The 20,336-nt window shown below is 44.6% G+C and overlaps 1 protein-coding gene across 2 annotated transcripts in view; it reads left to right on the top strand.

Annotated features, from left to right (window-relative positions):
• Positions 1-3,529: 3,529 nt before the first annotated feature.
• The window catches only part of ANKFY1 (ankyrin repeat and FYVE domain containing 1), an 80,437-nt gene continuing 63,630 nt past the window's right edge, over positions 3,530-20,336 (top strand). For both annotated transcript variants that reach the window (XM_059908818.1, XM_059908819.1), the window contains exon 1: positions 3,530-3,583. In XM_059908818.1, the coding sequence (XP_059764801.1) occupies positions 3,574-3,583 (10 nt within the window). In that variant the 5' untranslated portion in view covers positions 3,530-3,573. The remainder of the gene's footprint in view (positions 3,584-20,336) is intronic.

The raw sequence follows: 20,336 nt of genomic DNA, 5'->3' as shown, positions 1-20,336 counted from the left end.
TCTGAAAAATATATTTGAAATAAAACTATTATAGAAAGGTCTAGATGATGTCCCTAAACTTTAAATATCAGTTTTAAGCATAATCATCTACTCGAGGTATATAGCAAAAAAGTTTTATTCCCATGCTGTCCAATGCAGATGAACAGCTTTTGACTTTGCCTACTGTGTGCAAGGCCCTAGGCTTTGAGGAAGGATCAGTTGATTTTCTCCCTCCCTCTCATAAAGATAGAGTTGGTTAACACCTCACCAAATTAAAATTGTTCATTTTCTGGAGGACTGCAAACCCCAGCGGGATCCAGTTATCTTTGGTTGCTCAGTTTCAGATGGTGTAACTTGGCTGCCTAGGTAGGACTAGGCTTGTCTCTTGGAGTCTGCACACCCCATTGGGCTGCAGTGAAGGAGAAGGGGAAGGCTTTCAAAAAAGGCAGCCAGACACATCTTAGACATAGCTGCACAGAAAGTCATAGATAAGGTACTTGGTTTTCCCTTACCAGCAGTCTCCATTAGGAACAAGTGCAGTATAATAGTACTGTGTGTGTTAGCACTGTGACCTCTCCTTTAACCCTCATGAGCACCAGCAATCAAGTTCCTATTTATTGAGCCTACACTTTGTGGCAGGCTTGTGCTAGATGTGTTTCGTAAAGGATCTAGTCAAATTCTTAGAAGGATCCTCATTCAGAAACAGGTTCAGATTAATTTGTCAAGACTGTACAGCAAGTAGGTTTCATGGCCGGGATTCAGTTTCATGACCTCCCTTACATACTGCGTGCCATTACTTCTTACCTCCGGGATATTTTTTCCCAGGTCACGTAGAGACTGAGGCGTTTTGAGGCTTGTACTTGAACCCAGTTCATTGGACTACCAGTCTAGTGATCCCCTCCCTATCCCCTTCTACCATGATATGACACTACCTCCCCAGAAAGAGTCTGTTCCCCTAAGCTCTTAAGGCAGGCAGCATTTTTCCCTTCTAAATCAGACAACAAAACATGAATTAGGTCTAAAATGAACCATGTTTCAGTGCTCAGATTTCTCAGGTCATATCTAATATTGTAGCTCCGTCCAACCCTGTTGGGTATTGTAATTCACTGAGTACTGTAGATGCTTTATTTTACAGGGTGTATTAAGAAGTCCTACAGCTCAGGGGTTTCAAGCCAGTAAGAGTCTACTCAGAAGACAAGGGCCCAGAGATAGGGTTATATTACAGACATCGTTAAGAAGAGTGCTCTCACCTCTGCTAGAGGGCTTCTTGAAGGTAGTTCGTGACGAGGAGGTAGTGAAGCCCTTGAGTTGATTAAATCCCTTAAGATGAGTTCTTGTTTGACTGTGGGCATCTAGGCCAAGCAAACTGAAAGGGCACAGATTTGTTTATTGCTACATGTGTGCTGCTCTAAGGGAGAGGGTCCCTGGTTTTCATCAGATTCTCCAAGGTCATGATCCCCCAAGTTATTAAGAACCATGGATTCTAGTCCAACTCCCTCTTGAAACTGATGGAGAATCTGAGATGGCAGCATAGATCGTGCAGGGACTTGACCATGATCAACACAACAGATCAGTTGCAGAGCCAAATCTGAACCCAGTTCCCCTGACTCCCGGTATAGCTCACAGCAACAGCTCATCAAACATTTTGAGGGCTTCCCTGGTGGCGCAGAGGTTAAGAACCCGCCTGCCAATGCAGGGGCCACGGGTTTGAGCCCTGGTCCGGGAAGATCCCACATGTCATGGAGCAACTAAGCCCGTGCGCTACAACTACTGAGCCTGCGCTCTGGAGCCCGCGAGCCACAACTACTGAAGCCTGTGCGCCTAGAGCCCGTGCTCCGCAACAAGAGAAGCCACCGCAATGAGAAGCCCGGGCACTGCAACAAAGAGTAGCCCCTGCTCACCGCAACTAGAGAAAGACCGTGCACAGCAACGAAGACCCAATAGACCCAATGCAACTAAAAATAATTAATTTAAAAAGAATGTATTAAAAAAATTTTGAGCACCTGCTGTATGCCAGACACTAGGATGGTGCTGGTGAAGAGGCAAAGATAAGTCATATGATGTAAAACCAGGCGTCAGCTATGACAGGACTTCTTCATCACATTTATGTTATGACCCAGGAAATATCTGTAGGGCACTCTGAGATAAACAGATGAGGCTGCCTGTGGCCAGAGGAGACTGTCTTGCCTGGCTACCCTAGTGGCCCCAAGGGCTCACCATTTAGCACACCTATAAACCATTCTTGACAGACAGGGAAGCTTTGAGCTAAGACACCTCCATTGAGCCTGGCAAGTGCTCTGCTGCCCTCTAAGCTCTGCTTGCTCGATGCAGCTGCTCTACGCACCTCCCTGCCCACACCTCCTCCACATCTTTAGTCTCTTGCCACAACTGGAACGCTATTTCCCTGAGCACACCACCGTTCTTACACATTTCAATACCCTCTCCCCTTTCATCTCCCAGGTGTCCCTCCCCCAGAATTCCTCCTCCTTCCTCAACATTTTAACCCCATGATTATGTTTACCATGATCTAAACTCCAAATTCCTTCTCCACTCCACCTCACTACCCACTAAATGGTTAACCTTGGCAGCACCTAAAATTTCTCCACCTTCAAACCCTCCCCCTTTTCTGTTCTGACACCCTCATCCTGTTCTCAGATCCTTCCTTCAACCTGTCATCTCTTATTCTTGGCTCTTCTCCAGGGCCACCACTTCCCCCCGCAGTCCTTAACTGTGGATGCTTCTAGGAATGGGTGCAATCCGCATTCTTTTGATTGTCCTTTGAGTAAAAATCTGTTTTGACAGGTTTCACACTATTCACTTATATTACTCGTTAGCCCTCTTTTTTGCTATTAGTCATCCCCACATTGACTAAAGATTGACTAAAGATTTTAGCACCTGGTTTACGGTCTCCCACCTTCTCTACCTCTGAATTCCAATATCTGATTTTTCTAGCTTCTCACTTCCACTTCAGCTACCATATTCCATGGCTCTGTCCTGGAGTTTATTGTCTCCTAGTACTGTTTAACTTATGAACTTCAGTTTGCCACCCTAACACAGGGCTCTCACAACCTTGTTCACACTGCATTGGTCTTCAATATTATAGAGACCTGCAGTTTTATGACTCGTACATCAGCCTCTACCCAGTCTGCACCAGAGCTATATTCTCACAGCACTCTCAATTTCTTTTTGGCAATGAATCCCAAGCCCTGGGCAAATGCTACAATCCATATTCTCTGCTTCTGCAGCCAGGTGGCTGAGTTCTGCTAGAAAAAAGTGACCCATCCACACACTCAGAAGACACCTGCAACCAGGCCTTCCAAATTCAGGTTCCTCTCCCAAATTTTCTTCACTCTTTTTTGGTCCAGTCAGTGCTTGATAAGTCCAGAGCCTCGAAAATATAGGTGAAGAGAGCGAGGCTCTCGGTTCTTCCCACGTCCAGCTACCTCCTCCACTTTCATTCACTGCTCTTACCTAGTCTCGACCCCTCCCTCTCCCTGGCCCCCATGACTCTCGCGAGACTTGGGGACCTCCGTTACGCACTGCCCAAGTCGAGCAGCGCACTTCTCGCGAGGCTGAGGCAGGGCTGGGCCCGACATGGCGGAAGGTAGGGTTTTTGTGGAGCAGCGCGGGAAGGCGCGGAGCTGTGGGGGCGCTGCTGGCTGGGCGAAGCAGCCCTGAGAGGGAATGGCCGGGCGTGTTCGCTTGGGGCACAGCGGGTCTCGCGAGCCTTCCTCTCCAGCCTCTGCCGGGCGCCTCGGGCCGGGGTACTGAGCGCTATTCCTATGGCAACGCCCCTCCCGGCGTCTCCGACCCCGCGGGACCTTGGCAGGGTGCCGGGCCGGTCGCGAGGTCCCGTGCCGGCACTAAGTGCAGCCTCGGGGATCCCGAGGGCCGCCGGGGAGGCTCCTTTGATTCCCGGCGGTGCTGGGACGGCGGGGGACGTAACCCTTCTCCTTAGGAAATCGAAACTGCTGTCCTGGCAGGTCCCGCATCCGGAAGGGGTACATCCCTCCCCTGCGAAAGAGCTTAGGACTCTTCCCAGGGTGAGGGGTGGGGGTGAGCCAGGGCTGTCACGGGCCAACGAGCCAAACAGGAGGGGGCTGTAGGCTCTGGGCTCCCCAGCAGCCTCGGGATTCGGGGCGGCTGGGATTCTTTCCCCAGGTTGAGAGATGTGGACGGGAGGAGGGGGTTTGCTTGGTAGGGGAGTTGGCCAAGGTCACGCTGCTCCTAAGAGATGTGCTAAACCAGACCTCGACTCCTTTGCCTCTCAGTCCTGTCTTTACCCGCTTTTGTGGCACTTTCTTTGTGCCCCTGCAGGTGAAGGCAATTTGGCCTCTCGGATTGAGCCTCCCTTAACGTAGCAATATTAGAAGCCTTCATTGTCAAAGCCTTGTTGTACAGGTGGCGGGAAAGGAGACCCAGAGATGGGAGTTACCTGCCAGGGACCCTAAAGTGACGCTGTCGGACCTGGCTAGTGTGCTTCTCCTGTACACCCCATTACTGGAGGAAAATACTCCTTATTTGACTTAATGTTTATTGAGTGACTGCAGTGTGCTGGTCCTCCACCTGTCCGATTGGTTTTGAGCTAAGCTTTGTCTGAACCTACCTTTACTTGGATCTTACTTTTGGGCAGCACCTGACAGTTTGCAGGCTTTTCTCATTTGGATTAGACTTGGCAACAACCTTGTGAAGGAGGTCTGGCATGGGTGTTACTTGCACTTTATAGATAAAGGAATTGAGGCCAGAGTTCTAGAGATATCCGGGTCAGGCACCCACTTTTTGTCTGCTCTTTCTACCATGTTAGACCCCCTGAGGGGGAAACGTCAGATAAATATTGTATGAAAGCAGAGGAGGATTAAAAGGAACAGAAGAAAGCTGAGGCATCCCCTGAAGCTAGTTTTTGGATGAGTCACAGAATGTTGTTTAAGATTTTTTAATACAGTGGGCAGCCAGCGAAATGGAGCTTGTTGCCCTGAGCAGTGAGTTGGGGTGGAAAGGTTCAGGAAGGCTTTATGTGAGGTGACGGGGACTCCATCGCTTTTACAGCAGTTAGGGAAGTTAAGGAATGTTTTGGGAATACGTTACCAAGATTGAAATTGTAGAAGGCAGTTGGTTTTTCATTCAGCAGTTTTACTGAGCACCTGCTGTGCCTCGCAGTCCGGTTCCAGCCTGAAGAGCTCCTACTGGCTGAATATGCTGATTGTTATCTTGCAAGTGCCTTGAGATTTGTGTTAGGATAACCTTGAGAGACATGCAGCTGGTGGAGAACACACCTTAAAACATCCTTTCAGGGTTAAATTGGCAAGGGAGTACGGATAGGTAAGCATAGTCAGAAGGTTCTGACTCGACGGTTTTTTTTTTTTAATTTATTTATTTTATTATTTTATTTATTTATTTTTCGGCTGCTTTGGGTCTTCGTTGCTGCGCGCGGGCTTTTCTCCGGTTGCGGCGAGCGGGGGCCACTCCCCGCCGCGGTGCGCAGGCTTCTCATTGCGGTGGCCTCTCTCGTCGTGGAGCGGAGCATGGGCTCTAGGCACGCGGGCTTCGGCCGTTGTGGCACACGGGCTCAGTAGTTGTGGCTCGCGGGCTCCCGAGCGCAGGCTCCGTAGTTGTGGCGCACGGTCCCAGCTGCTCCGCGGCATGTGGGATCCTCCCGGACCAGGGCTCAAACGCGTGCCCCCGGCACTGGCAGGCAGACTCCCAACCACTGCGCCACCTGGGAAGCCCTCGACAGTTTTTATTTTACTTTTTTGTGTGTGTTCCAATTTCCTAGCCTGTGTTCTGACTTAAGCTTTTTGGAAACAGTGTCACAGACTTTGGGAAGAATTGAGTGGAGCATCCTAGTCCAGTTACCTCATTAAACTGCAACTGCTTGTTATGCGCAGGAAGGCAAGGTTATCTAAACAGTGTTTTGCGCGGGGGTGTTACGCGGCATGTACTCTAATCAGAATTTATCGGAGCTGGCTATGCTTGTTCAGAAATACTCATTTAAATATAAACAAATAGCAGAAATCTGTGTCATGTAACAGTTGGATGATCTGTAAGCACGCTCTGTGGGAATTTCCCTGATAATGGTCTTTGTTAGGTGGTGTGAGTGTGAGCATGTGGGAAATTGCGCTTAGGAATAGTAAATAGAACCTGCAGGGGCTGAGTTATACAGTAACTTCTTAATGCGACTCGTTTAGAAACCAAGCTTCTTTCTTTCCATGCATCCATGGGTATTGGTTTGACCATATATATTTAGCTAAAGTCTCTCCTAAAATTAGTTGCCATTTCCACTCTACATCGCTGTAGCTATCCTTCATCTAAGCTTCCTTCATCACTCGAACAAGTCCCTCCAACTTGGTCTTTCCGCTTTTACTTTTTCTCCTTGATTTTGCTTCCCCATAGCCTGTTTTTATAATTTCCAGTGTTCCTTTTAAAGCATAAATCAGATCATGTCTCTCCCACTCTTCGCAATACACCTACCCTTCCACATGCTCTCCTCACTCCCCGTGGCTCTCCATGATCTTATATATATTTTATAATTTATATATTTTATATCTTATATATATTTGGAATATATTTTTCCAGAGCCTTCCAGTGACCTTTACAGGCCAACAGGATCTGGCCGCTGGTTAACACTGATACTTTATTTCTTCTCCTTCACAGAGCTCTTGCACACTAACTTCCTTGCTATTCTTTGTATTGTACATTCCCAACACACCTCTATATCTTTGTCTTGCAGTTTCCTTGGCCTCGAACAGTCTTTCTCAGTTTCTCCACGCAGCTAATCAACTTTTATTCACTCAGGTGTCTGTTCAGTTCTCACCTCTTTAGAGATCGTCCCTAGGTTTTGTTTGTTTTTTAATTCCCTTACTGGAATATAACCCCCATGAGGGCAGAGACTTTTCCTGTTTTGTTCACTGCTGTATCTTCCAACTTAGAATCGTGCCTATGGTTGAAGGAGTGGATGAATTATTGAGCATCATTTACCAGACATCAAGAAAAGTTGCCAGGAATTGCCTGGCGGTCCAGTGGTTAGGACTCCTCGCTTTCATTGCGGAGGGCACAGGTTCAATCCCTGGTCGGGGAACTAAGATCCCTCAAGCGGTGTGGCCAAAATAAATAAATAAATAAAATAAAATAAAATAAAAAAAAGAAGAAAGAAAGAAAGTTGCCTGGATACATCCTTAGTCTCTTGTCAAGTAAGCTGGCTGGTCCAGCTTTTAATGTGCTCTGAATAACATTAGCCTGCTGGGAGCTGCCTAACCTACTTTTCATCCAGCCCAGTTCAGTCTTAGCAATTTAAGCATGCTTAAGAGCTCAGTCTCTGCAGGCAGACATGGGTTTGAATCCTAGTTTTACTAAGCTGTGATCACAGGTAAGCCAATTAATTGCTCTCAGTCTCAGTTTCCTCAGCTTTGAAAGGGGGATAGTCTCTATCTCAAAAGAAATAGTGTATCATGCAGTCTACCTGCCATGCAGTTTGTCTCTTAGTCTCTCTTTTTTTTTAAAAATTATTATTTATTTATTTGGCTGCACCAGGTCTTAGTTTTGGCATGCGGGATTTTTTTTTTTTTGAGTTATTTTTATTTATTTATTTTTGGCTGCATTGGGTCTTCATTGCTGTGCGGGCTTTCTCTAGTTGCGGTGAGCAGGCTTCTCATTGCGGTGGCTTCTCTTGTTGCGGAGCACGGGCTCTAGGGTGCAGGCTCAGTAGTTGTGGCTCACCGGCTCTAGAGCGCAGGTTCAGTAGTTGTGGCGCACGGGCTTAGTTGCTCCGCAGCATGTGGGATCTTCCTGGACCAGGGCTCGAACCCGTGTTCCCTGCCTTGGCAGGCAGATTCTTAACCACTACAGCACCAGGGAAGCCCCATGCGGGAGTTTTTAGCTGCGGCATGCGGAATCTATTTCCCTGACCAGGGATCGAACCCGGGCCCCCTGCATTGGGAGCGTGGAGTATTAGCCACTGAACCACCAGGGAAGTCCCCTCTCTTAGTCTCCTCTTAAACCACTCTCCCCTCAATAAAATAAAAGTGAAAATTGGAAAAAAATGTAAGTGACTTGTTAAACGGAAAAATGATCATGGACTTTTATAAGCTTACTGGAATTTGGTCAGGAAAATACTTCTGACAACAATTCAAGTAACAAGGTGAAGACATTCTGTATTCTGGACAATACAGTATACAGTATTGTAATACAGTATATTATACAGTATGTATACAGTATACAGTAATGTATACAGTAGCCATTAGCTACATATGTCTTCTTAAATTTAATTAAAATTAAATAAAATTTAAAATTCAGTTCCTTAGTCATGCTAGCCTCATTCCAGGTGTTCAATAACCGTGTGGTTAGCGGCTCCCATGTTAGCAGACAGCACAGATGAATAGAACACTTGCATCATTCCAGAAGGTGCTGTTGGACAGCAGTGTTCCAGAAAATGCTTGGTATAGGCTGGTAGAAACAGGGAAAGGAGAAATTTTGCTCCTTCCAGTTTGGAAGTTTATCTCCATTTATTATTTTATTCATTCATCAGATGTCCCAGTCTGTTCATAATTATGTACTGTCTGGTGACCCCTCAAGCAGTACCTCTCTATATACCATTCCTTTCTTTTCTCTATCTTCCCTTTCTTTCGTTTCTGTCACCAGCAGAGGCTGTTAGCTTTCTCCTTGAGGATATATATATTTTTTTAAAACAAAGAAACAAAGTTTATCCAGTCACTGCAGTGACCGTGGATGTGCCAGAGTAGAGCTACTGAATCATGCTGAGATATGTGGGGTTCAGTCACCGGCAAGGTGAGTTGCTGTAGTTGGGACATTATCATGATTTACAGACATGCCCAACAAAATGAGAAACTATGTCCTCAGGCTCTCTTGTTAAATCTGAGTAGGCCAGGGACCTACAGTATTTATTGAACTCCACCTACTAAGGCACTGTAGGGTGGAGGATGAGATGAGCATGGAGTGGGGGTGGAGGGAGAGGTAGGGGTGGTTAAAAAAAGAAGAGCCAGACCTAGAGCCTATTCACAGGGAACACTGCAGTCCAGGAGGGGAGACGAAAGCATGTGTGTTAGAAACTGCGTTGTAGGGACTTCCCTGGTGGCACAGTGGTTAAGAATCTGCCTGCCAATGCAGGGGACACGGGTTCGAGCCCTGGTCCGGGAAGATCCCACATACCGTGGGGCAACTAGGCCCGTGCTCCACAACTACTGAGCCTGTGCTCTAGAGCCCACGAGCCACGACTACTGAGCCCGTGTGCCACAACTACTGAACCTGCACTCTAGAGCCGGTGAGTCACAACTACTGAGCCTGCACCCTAGAGCCCGTGCTCCGCAACAAGAGAAGCCGCTGCAATGAGAAGCCCGCGCACCGCAATGAAGAGTAGCCCCCGCTCACCGCAACTAGAGAAAGCTCGCGCGCAGCAACGAAGACCCAACACAGCCAAAAATAAATTAATTTAGATAAAAAGAAAAAGAAACTGCCTTGTAGGGTGGAAGGTGAAAAATGCTTAGGAGTTACTTTGAGAATTCAGAGTAGGAAGAGATGTTTTAGGGAAGTGGGGAGTATGCTTTGGGTGTCAGGGGAGGCCTTTGCTGCAGGAGATAAGCTGGGCTTATCTGGGCTGGACTTTGGAAAAATAGGCCGCTTTTGGACATGGGGAGATGTGGGTGGGAAGAGGTCACTATTCTCGGTGGAAGAAATATCAATAGCAGGATGTGAGGTTGGAAAAGTATGTTAAGGGCTAGATTATGAAGGGATTGGTTAAGCATTTGCATTTTGCTCTGTGGGCCGTGGGGTGAGGCTACTGAAAGGTATCAGCCAAGGTAGTGACGTGACTAGAATTGTCTGAGGCCTGTTGAAAAGGCTATATAATGTAGAGGATGGATTTGGGAGGGAGCGAGGGAGGGAGGCTGGAGTGGGTGCCGTAGCAATTGAAGATGAGTCCTTGGGTAAGGGGCATTGGGGTTGGTGAGGACTGCTGTGAGAGATACTCACTATAGACAGCATAAAAGACAGGACTCTGGAAACCTGTTTGCATGCTGACAAGAGGGCGATATCAAAGATGACTCAAGCGTTCTAGGTCTGGGTGACTCAGATAATGGCTGGGCTGTTAACAGGAAGAAGAGGAACAGATTTGAGAACAAATATCTGGACCTCAGGTGTGGACAGATTTTGCCATGCCCAATATACCTTTGGGTGGTTATGTCTTAGCAGGCAGTTGGAAGCATTTCCAGTCAGACTGGCGTTTGTGTGAAAATTAGCTAGTGAGCTAATATTTGTTGACTATCTCCTGTGAAGCCAGCCCTATCTGTGATCAGTGCTACACGGAGTGAGGTTTTTTCTTTTTTTTAATGCTGTGCTTTTTAAAAACAATTTATTAATTTAGGCTGCACCGGGTCTTAGTTGTGGCATGCGGACTTTAGTTGCAGCATGTGGACTTCTTAGTTGTGGCATGTGAACTTTTAGTTGCGGCCTTCATGCAGGATCTAGTTCCCTGGCCAAGGATCAAACCCGGGCCCCCTGCATTGGGAGTGCGCAGTCTTACCCACTGGACCACGAAGGGAAGTCCCCAGAGTGAGGTCTTGAAAAACATATTAAGTCACGCCACTGACTTGCAGACAAGTCTTAACAGAGTTGAATCACAATCAGGAAAAATGTATTTCATTTCTATTAAGTACAAGCAACTATTGCTAGGGATGACACCGTGAGCAACACACAGTTGCAGCCTTAATGGAAGTGGAACCGAGAGGGGAAGGCAAAGTTTCTCATAAAAGCATGCATATTGTGCTTTATAGTTTACTAACTTTTCTCTTTTGCATTGATGCTTAGTGGCACTACCGTCCAGCCGAACTCAAGTCCGTAACCTAGTAATCATCCCTGACTTCCCCCTAAGCCTGTAGTCAGTCACCAAATCCCGTGACTCCTATAAAGCTCTCGCATACGTTCTTTCCTTTCTGCTGTCATTCTGGTAGTTCATGCTAGTGGTTCTCAACCTGGAGAACCCTGCATATTAGAATCACCTGGGGAGTTTTTAAAAACTCAGATTTTTGCATCACTCAGCTTCAGCGAAGATCAGTATATCCCACAAAACATTTTTTTCAAACTGAGCCAATATTGAATAAAAGAGGGCTTTACTGGATCATTTTTTTAAACAAATATAACTATGTGCATATACACACATATACGTAAATAAAATAAGGTCATCTTTCCTAACTAAGAAGTCCTGAGTAATTGGTTTTATTTGTAAACTGGGGTAAAAGGATTTTTTAAAGCAAACTTTTGTTAAATAATGGCTTTTGGACTTCGTCAGTGCATTTGAGTTATGACAGAATTGCTAGACTTTAAAGTGTGAAAAGTCAAAATGTGAAATGTCTCTTAGCACCATTATGTTTTTAGTAATATCCAAACTTTGTGTGAACTGGGAGGGTACAGACTGGCAGGGGTATCTTACTATTCCTTTGTAATCTCCTCCTGATGGTATTCCTGTCTTCTTTCCCCTTCCCTTCCTCTTTTGTTTTTTTGGCCTAGCTGTGCAGTTTGCGGGATCTCAGTTCCCTGACCAGGGATTGAACCCTTGCCACGGCAATGAAAGCCCGGAATCCTAACCACTAGGCCACCAGGAATTCCTTCCCTTCCTTTTTTCATTAGGGTATTTTGTGAACTTGAATTCTCAACAGTAAATATATCCACTTATTTCTTATTCTCCATTACACAATTTTCCCATAGTTAGCACTCTTGCTTAGTGAATATTCAGTAATCCCAGTGAAAGAAAAATTACATCTTTAGTATGACAGGTTTAGGAAAGTAGTAGTGGTAGTAATTCATCACCTGTGAGGGGCTTATCTTTTCTGATGCCAACAAAGAAGACAGTATTTTCTGGGACTTTGATACATGCTTTAATGAAATATTGTTATGTGGAAGACTCTAATATATGTCTGAAACAAAAATTATTCTTGTAGTTCTCAAAATGAGATGTTATCACAGCTTTTACGATATTTTTCTTTTATCTGATGGACATAGTTAAAGCAGAGTAGGGAGAAAGTCAGTAATTAAAGAATTATACAAAGAACACTAATTCACTGCTAAAATTGGGACTAGAAAGTAAGAACTATAGAAGTGTAGAGAAAGGAAATATCAGGGTTTTGTTAGTCTAAAAAGATTTAATGAATACAGTGTGGGTTAGTATTGGAGTAGGCAGAGGGGAGTAGAAATCACATTTAAGGTAGGGAATGGAAAGAGCATTTAATTTCTAAATCAGTGAATTAATAATAAATACGTGTTTGATGTCCTGACATTAGAGCTGAAAATAGGTAGCATGGTACAGTGGGATGAGCATGGGCTTTGGCTTAAGATCTTAAATCATGTTATAGAACATTTTTATAATCTTAAAAAATTTCCTTGAACTCCTTTGCATTCATTCAATCCCATTCCCTTGACCTCTGGCAACCACTGATCTGCTTTCTACCACAAAGCCTAAACTATTTACTATCTGGCCCTTCACAGAAAAAGTTTGCCAACTCCTGACCTAGAAGGAAGAGTCTTATAAGGATCATTGTTGGTTCCTTTTCTGACTGTCCCATGACTTACTGATTAAAAAAAAAAAAAAAAAAATATATATATATATATATATATATATATATTGCAGTTGATGTTGGTCTCTTTTTTAGGCTATTCATAGTGAATGTAGATTTTTTTTGTCTCAAGCATCTTTGGTTAGGTCAAGAGTGATGAATTACAGAGAGCTCATCAAAATGTCTCGCCTCCAACTGCATTGGTGAAGAGCAAATGGGTATTGTTTGGAAAGAAACATGATTAAATTATAGTGCAAGTGCTGACATTCTTCACCGATACTTAGCATAGCTCTTTCGGCAAAACTGTAGGTTTATCTATTATTTAAATTTCTAGTCTTATTTTTCAAAAGGAAAGTTGGAGGAAGAGAAAGAAGAAGCCACAGCTGAAAACTAGTCACTTGATAAAGAAGTGGTAGTAAACCTTTAAACTAGACACTGTTCTAAGTAATTTAATCTATCTTAACTCAATTACTCCTCGACAGCACTCTGAGACACCATTATTATTGCCACTTTCCACCTGTGAAAATCGAAGCACGGAGAGGAGTAAGTGACTTGCCAAGGTCACACAGCTAGTAATGGGCAGGCCAGGGTTTCAGCCCAGTCAAGTGAGGCTCCAGAGTACACTCTTTTTTTTTTTTTTTTTTTGGGCCGCTCAGCATGTGGGATCTTAGTTCCCCGACCAGGGATCGAACCCGTGTCCCCTGCAGTGGAAGCGCGGATTCTTAACCACCGGACCGCCAGGGAAGTCCCAGAGTACACTCTCTTAAGGGCTGTATCATGTTGCCTTTCTAAGAATTGTAATAATTAACATTTATTGACCACTTACTGCAAGGCAGGTTATCTTCTAAGGTCTTTGTATGTATTAGCATGTTTAATGTTTACAACGTACTTAACATGTGAGGAGAAGGAGGCCTTTGCCTAGAGTGTCGCAACTAGAAAGTGCTGGGGCTGGGATCTGACCCCAGTCAGTCTACCTCTGGAGCCTGTGCTCCTCACCACTGTGCTGTGCTGTAGATTCTCTCTCCATTAGAACTCGACAGCTTGGTGGTACTCAAGGACACATTTGTATTGCCATTTGCAAGCAGACACATTGCCCACAGAATGATATCTCAGCCTTGGGTGCTGTCTCCATTATACTATGAAATGGTGTGGCAGTTGCAATACCACTGGTAGGTGCACCTGGGATCAGGGTTTCCTCCTACAAAAGATGCTAGGCGGGGAGCATCTCTGATTTCATGACTGAGAGCCCTATATCCTAAAGCCCTCCTTTCATCTTGCCTCTTCTCTTTGTAATTTATATAACCTTTGTAATTTATGTCTCGTGTTGTGAGGGAACTGTTGACCGAAACAACAGTGTCAGGGTCGAGGTTGCAGGTAGAAATTTGTGTCAGTAATTCTGGAGAGAGACTAGGGTTATTGCTGTAGATTTTGGATTTACATGTGTATAACTGATATCCAAAGAAATTTACAAGGATTCCTTGAGAAGGTGTTTCAAACAGAACTTTTATGATCTTTTCTTTAAGGGTTAAAGGAGTTGGTAATTTTCTACTCTTGAAGGCAAATGTCCTCATAATTCCCCCACATGAATCGGTATCCAGATTCTTTGTGACTATTAGCTTTGTTCTTTTCCCTCCTGTTTGTGAGTTCCTGTAGATACTACTTTGATTCTATATTTGGTACTCCTTTGGTGCAATCAATACATTATTTGTTTGGAAGAGGTGCAAATTAGACTGCCCTTTTAAAAAACTCTTAAAGAGGCAACTGCTGATGTACCATAATGCTTAGTTCATAGCTGGTGCTTCATAAATACTTACAGAATGATAGTTTAAGTGAAATGGAAATACAGAGTATTTACAGATGCTATAGTCTTGATGGATTGGAGCTCTTGAGCAAAAGGTTGGCTAGAATATGGCGTGATTGAAACCAAGGTTAAAGGATCCAGTTTGCTTCAGGGAAGAAAAATCTGCAGTCGACAGCCACAGGCTATATACCCTGTGAAAACTTGGAAGCTATCTCTTGGGCAAGTGGGATGTGACTGTAGCCACTAGTTTGAACTAGCAAGATAAGGTGTCCTCTGGCCATCCATTTAGTTGACTTAGGGAGAGGCAGGTGAGTGGTGCCAGTGACTTTTATGGAGGACAAGACTAGGTCTTGCCTTCTAATTATTTGTATTTCTCCTAGAGCCTAGTATTATGCCTGTTGCACAAACCCGTTGACTGATACTAGTTTAAAAGGAATATCTGACGAGGAAAACAAAAGACTGAAGCCTTTTGCTTATATTTTCTCGACCCAGTATGCTACAAACAGAGGCTTTATTTAAATCTTCTGGAGTACAGCATCACTTGTCTGGAGTGTCTTTCCTTGCGCTGGCTTAAGCCAGGTGGTCTTTCTCCGTGCTCTGTTTGCATCCCCTGTCAGAGTGCTGTCAGGTTTTACTGATTTGTCTTCTTTAATTGCCCATCTTCTCTATTACCCTGTAACTTTGTAAAAAAACATGTGCCAAGATGGTTTTCTTTACTTTGACACTGGCACTACATAGGTGCTTAATAAATTTTTACTGAATGACTAGGTTATACAGTTGTCTTCCTAAGAGATGAAAACCTTTGAACAAGTCAATGAATGAACAGAAAAATTGCAGTTCAGTCGGTCTTCTATCTAAACAGTAGTATTCCCAGAGCAGTCTGTGTGTGACTTGGGGAGGCACGTGCTGGGGGCTGAACTTTTCCCCCAGGCTAGTCATCCCCATACCTGCGGTAGTCTTAAAAGTACTATGTATTTCCTGTGACCCCACTCCCGATCTACTGAATTTGGGTGCGCTCTCTCTCTTTAGTTCAAACTGCCTAAGTGATTCTTACGCAGCCAGTTTGGGAGTAGTGTCATCAAGCACGGTCTGAGGCAAGAGGTGGGTAGGCTGCTGGTCGTGGGCCTGTCCCCTTCTGCTCCTCAGTTCACTATCTGGGAATTGAACCAAAAGAGATGATCTTTAGGTTCCTTCCCTTCCTAAAGTTTTGTGATATATAAAAACCCTTACACTTGGGTATTAGAAAATTATTTATTTTTCCTCATACTTGTAACTGTTTTCCATAATCTTTAAAATTTGTGTAAAATAGTATATTTGCTTTGTAAGTGCACGTAGATTTAAAATTCAAATAATATTACAAGACTTACAACAAAAAATAAATTTGCTACCCCTCAGACCCACTCCGCAGACCACTTTCCACTCTTCTCTGTTTACCTCTAAGTGATAATACTGCCATTTCTAGATTGATCAATTATAGACATTGACTGACTTTCCTATGGTAGATTAGGAGTTGCCTCTTTGAGAGCTTTTTTTAAGGTGCAGCCTAACTTACACCTCTTTCAAATGAATAGTAGTGATGATTTTTTAAAGCGTGTTAGGCTTTACTTTTTGGTTTGGGAATTGTCAGTGCAGACTTACTATACGAGGTGATGCAGTATTTCAAGTAGCTCGTTCAGTAGTTAGCGGTGTTTCCATTTCTGTTTTTACTTTTGTTCATCACCTCATCCTTCTGATAATGTCCTGTTGATTTGCCATGATTTTAATTGATCAATCTTAATTCCTAAGTCAATAAAACATTTGAAACTCATTCTCATGAGTTTTGAAAAGCATTCTCATGCTTTTCATGACTCAAAAAAAATGTTGTGTAAACAGTTATAATAGTTTAAACTATTTATCCAATAATTATGTAATTGTGAAATGCAGAGAGGAGGGTGGAGGCAATGCTGACAGTTTTGAGTGCATGTGCAAGTTACAGTAGTTTCATTGAATTTTTACTACAGCACTGAGTAGTAGATTCCTGGCCGCCCCCCATTTTACATATAAAGAAACTGAAGCTCAGAGAATTGAATTGCCCATGGTCCCCATAGCTAGTTACTAAAAGGATTTAGATCCCCATCGCTTGGACTCCAGAATTCACTACAGGTGTATTTGAATTTTTTAAAACTTGAATTGAAGCATAAGATACGTGCAAAGAGCAAAGCATTAGTATAGAGCTTAATGAATTACCAAAATAAAACATGAATGTAACCATTACTAAGTTAAACAACAACAAAAAAGGATGTTGCCAGCATCCCAGAGGGCACCCCTCATGTGCCCTCCCAGTTACCACTCTCCTGCCATTCCTCCAAAGATAACCATTATCGTGACACCATAGATTCATTTTGCTACTAGTGTTAGCAGTTTTGGGACATAATTTGAAGCTATTTCTAATTCATATGTCCTTTTACATTTTCTGTTACCACATCTAGAAAATGAGTGCCAGTTTTTCTTTAAAGAGACCCATCAACTCCATTTCTTTCTCTACAGGAAGAAAAAAAGTATAAATTTTTTACAATCACGTGAATTTATTGCTTTGTGTTAAATGTGTCCCCGTTTTAGGTAAATAATTGCAGTTTCTTGGCTCTTTAGTCTGAGTAACTATGAAGAACTCTTTAAAACCAGTGATTTGTCACACCAGAATAGAAGTGTAGACCTGAGTCCTACTGAAGGGGTTTTGTGTAAATGTAAATGCTAAGATTTGAAAAATATTGCAATAGGATCATTGTAAGTACTGTTTTCCTTTAGCCAGTGTTTTTTAAAACAATATTTGGTTTAACGGTTAGTAGGCCAAATAATTGCAGTATTTTGAAAAAAAAATAGTTTTAGGAATTCTCATCTGATATGTTACTCATGAGCAGTGATCATTTTAGCAGTTGTAAGCAAGTTTTCATCTTGCAAGTGCCTTCTCCTTTATTTTCCCAAGGATACTGATTTATACCTGAGATAGCCAGGTTTTTGACTCCAGGCATTTATTTAATGTGGATTCTCTAGATGAAGGGGAAGAAGTTCCCTACTGTATGTATGAAGAAGATAGGCTATTAGTATTTAAGTATTTAAACACATTTCTCTTTAAATATTTTTTTATAATTATGAAAAGAGAACACATTTGTTGTAGAATACCTGAAATGTGTAGGAAAGCGCAAAGAAGAGAAAAATCTGCTGATATTTTGTGGTATTTGTCTTTTTATTCCTCATATATGTGAATGTTTTTAATAAAACTGGACTTATAAAATATGTTGTTTCACAGCCTCCTTTTTTCTGTTAATAATATTTATAATTTGAAAATGCATGTTTAGTATTACATATTTCTTTGAAAACATTAATAGTTGCATAATAACTTCAAACTCATGTATCACTTTATTTAACCATTCCTTTGTTTTTTAAGTGGGAAGGTCAGTTTTTGAGTTGGGGTAGGGTTAGAGTCAGGTGAGTGAACGGGAGACATCCAAGATCCCTCCCACATTTCTTCTTCAGGTAACTAGGATAGATGCTGGTGTCATTTATTAATATAGGGACCATACAAAGGAAGAGCAAATTTGCTGGAAGCTTTGTTTTGGGGATAGAGAATTTGACGTGCCTGTGGGCCGCTAGGGAGAAGTGTCTGTCGGGCAGATGGATAGTTGAAGCTAAGAAGAGAGATCTGGAAGGCCAACATGGCCGCCGCCGCCGCTGGGAGCTGAGGTGCCGCCGCCGCCGGGCAGCCGGGGGGAATCCGCCCGCATCGCCGCCCTCGCCGGCCGGGCGGCCGCGGGGCCCGGAGCGCCGGAGGCCGGGGCTGGGGCGGCACCGCGCGGCGGCCACGGGGTCCCGCTAGAGCAGCCTCCGGCGGCTATGCCGAGGGCCCGGAGCGGCCGGCGAAGCAGGGGGGCCGGCGGGAGGGAGGAAGTAGACCTTCTTGCGAGTGCGAGCCAACCGGCAGACCCGACTGAATGCTCGGATTGGGAAAATGAAACGGAGGAAGCAAGATGAAGGGCAGAGGGAAGGCTCCTGCATGGCTGAGGATGATGCCGTGGACATCGAGCATGAGAACAGCAACCGCTTTGAGGAGTATGAGTGGTGCGGGCAGAAGCGGATACGGGCCACCACTCTCCTGGAAGGTGGTTTCCGAGGTACAAGCAGCTGACACATAGGCGGTGGCACTCTGGTGGCCAGGCCTCTGCTGGGTATCCATCTGTTGGGAGCCAAGAGGCCAGGGCTGGTGGCTGGTCATCCATTCCACCACGTGCAAGCTGCTGCTGGCGGGGCTCCTTTGTGACCGTGCTGCCTGCCTGTGATGTGCATATTAAAATGGATGTATTTGGGTGGGGAAATGGAACTGTGAGGCTGCAAGCTAGGAGTGACGAGGGGGGTCTCTCAGCCTCGGGTGATGCGTTGAAGGTGACAGCCAAGCCACGTTAGCACCTGCATAAAATATTAAAGGGACGGTTATGCATTTATCACTCCAAAAAAAAAAAAAAAAAAAAAAAAAAAAAAAAAAAGAAGAGAGATCTGCACTAGAGAGATGGCTCTACGGATCACTGGCACTAGATTTTGGTATCAACCACAGACCAAAGATCTGCTGCCTTGGGAGATCACACAGTGGAGAAGAGGGCCAAGGATAGACCCCCGGGGAGTGCCAGAGGTCAAGTGTTGGGAGGGATGCAGAGAAGCATGTGAAAGGGACAGAGCGCCAGAACTGGAGAGAAGGTGGCATTGTGGCTGCTGGAAGAAGAGAAGAAAAAGGGGATGGACAGTAGTGTCCTGAGTCACGTTACAGAGGTGAGGGAGGAGACCCCCTGGCAAGTGTCTGTTGGGTTTGGCAATTAGAAGGTCATCAGTGAGAGGAGTTTCAAGGGAGTGGTGGGGACAGAAGGAGGGAGTGGCAGGGGAATAGTGGGTGAGGAAATGTGTGTGGTAGATAGAGCTGGAAGGGCAGAGGTGGGTCAGATGTGTGGAAGGAGAGTTTTGTTTTTGCTAGGTACGGACCTGGACAGCATTATGTGCTGATGAGAAGGACTCAGCTGAAAGAGATTGAAGTTGCTGGAGGAGGCGGGGTTGATGAGCAAGCAGAGGACCAGGGGAGAGTGATGGGTTTGGGGCAGAGGTGGGTCAGATGTGTGGAAGGAGAGTTTTGTTTTTGCTAGGTACGGACCTGGACAGCTTTATGTGCTGATGAGAAGGACCCAGCTGAAAGAGATTGAAGTTGCTGGAGGAGGCGGGGTTGATGAGCAAGCAGAGGACCAGGGGAGAGTGATGGGTTTGGAGCAGAGGTGGAGGGATTAAGCTTGGATAGGAGGGAGATGGTCTCCCTGAGAAAGCCTAGGGTAGATGGGAGTAGTTGCTGGCCCGGTGGGGGTCGGTGGCAGTAGCTCAGTTTTCTCAAGACATTGGCCAAGAATGAGGCAGATTGGGTGGGAGATGGGCTTGAGGGTGGTGTCAAGATTTGGAATATCTGTGGTGGGGAGTAGGGGGTGGATGGACCGCAGCCCAGAGAATGACCATAGCAGCACTGTGGTTCCCTAGATACGATGATTTATGCATGGTTGCATGAATCCCCAAGACTCCGGGTGAAGGAAGAGAGAAGTCTCTTGACTGCTTGCATCCTCAGGGGAGTCTTCCCTGATGTCCCAAGTTAAATTTCTTTATTATAGGTTCTCATAGCTCTGTTCTTTTCTTCTAGTACTCATTAGAGTTGTAGTTTTGCATTTGGTTGTTGCAATCGTTATTTTAATTATAAAAATTTACTTTCCCTGGTAACTAAAAGCTCTGAGGAAAGATATGTCTGATTTTGCTTACCACTGTAGTGTCTGGCACCTCATAGCTACTCGGTAAATGTTTGTTGAATTTAATGAATCAAATACAGTGGTTCTCAACCTTTTAAATCTGCCCCAGCACACCTGTGGAATATTACTTGCTTCCCTCTGAACCATTATTGACTGCCCTGAGGCTTCCTGAGGGAGGGCAGGTGTCAGGTAGTGTGG

Source organism: Balaenoptera ricei, chromosome 20 (genome assembly GCF_028023285.1).
Source record: "Balaenoptera ricei isolate mBalRic1 chromosome 20, mBalRic1.hap2, whole genome shotgun sequence".
Lineage (NCBI taxonomy): Eukaryota > Metazoa > Chordata > Mammalia > Artiodactyla > Balaenopteridae > Balaenoptera > Balaenoptera ricei.
Note: the sequence above shows the minus strand (reverse complement) of the source record. Positions and strands in the feature narration are given on the sequence as shown.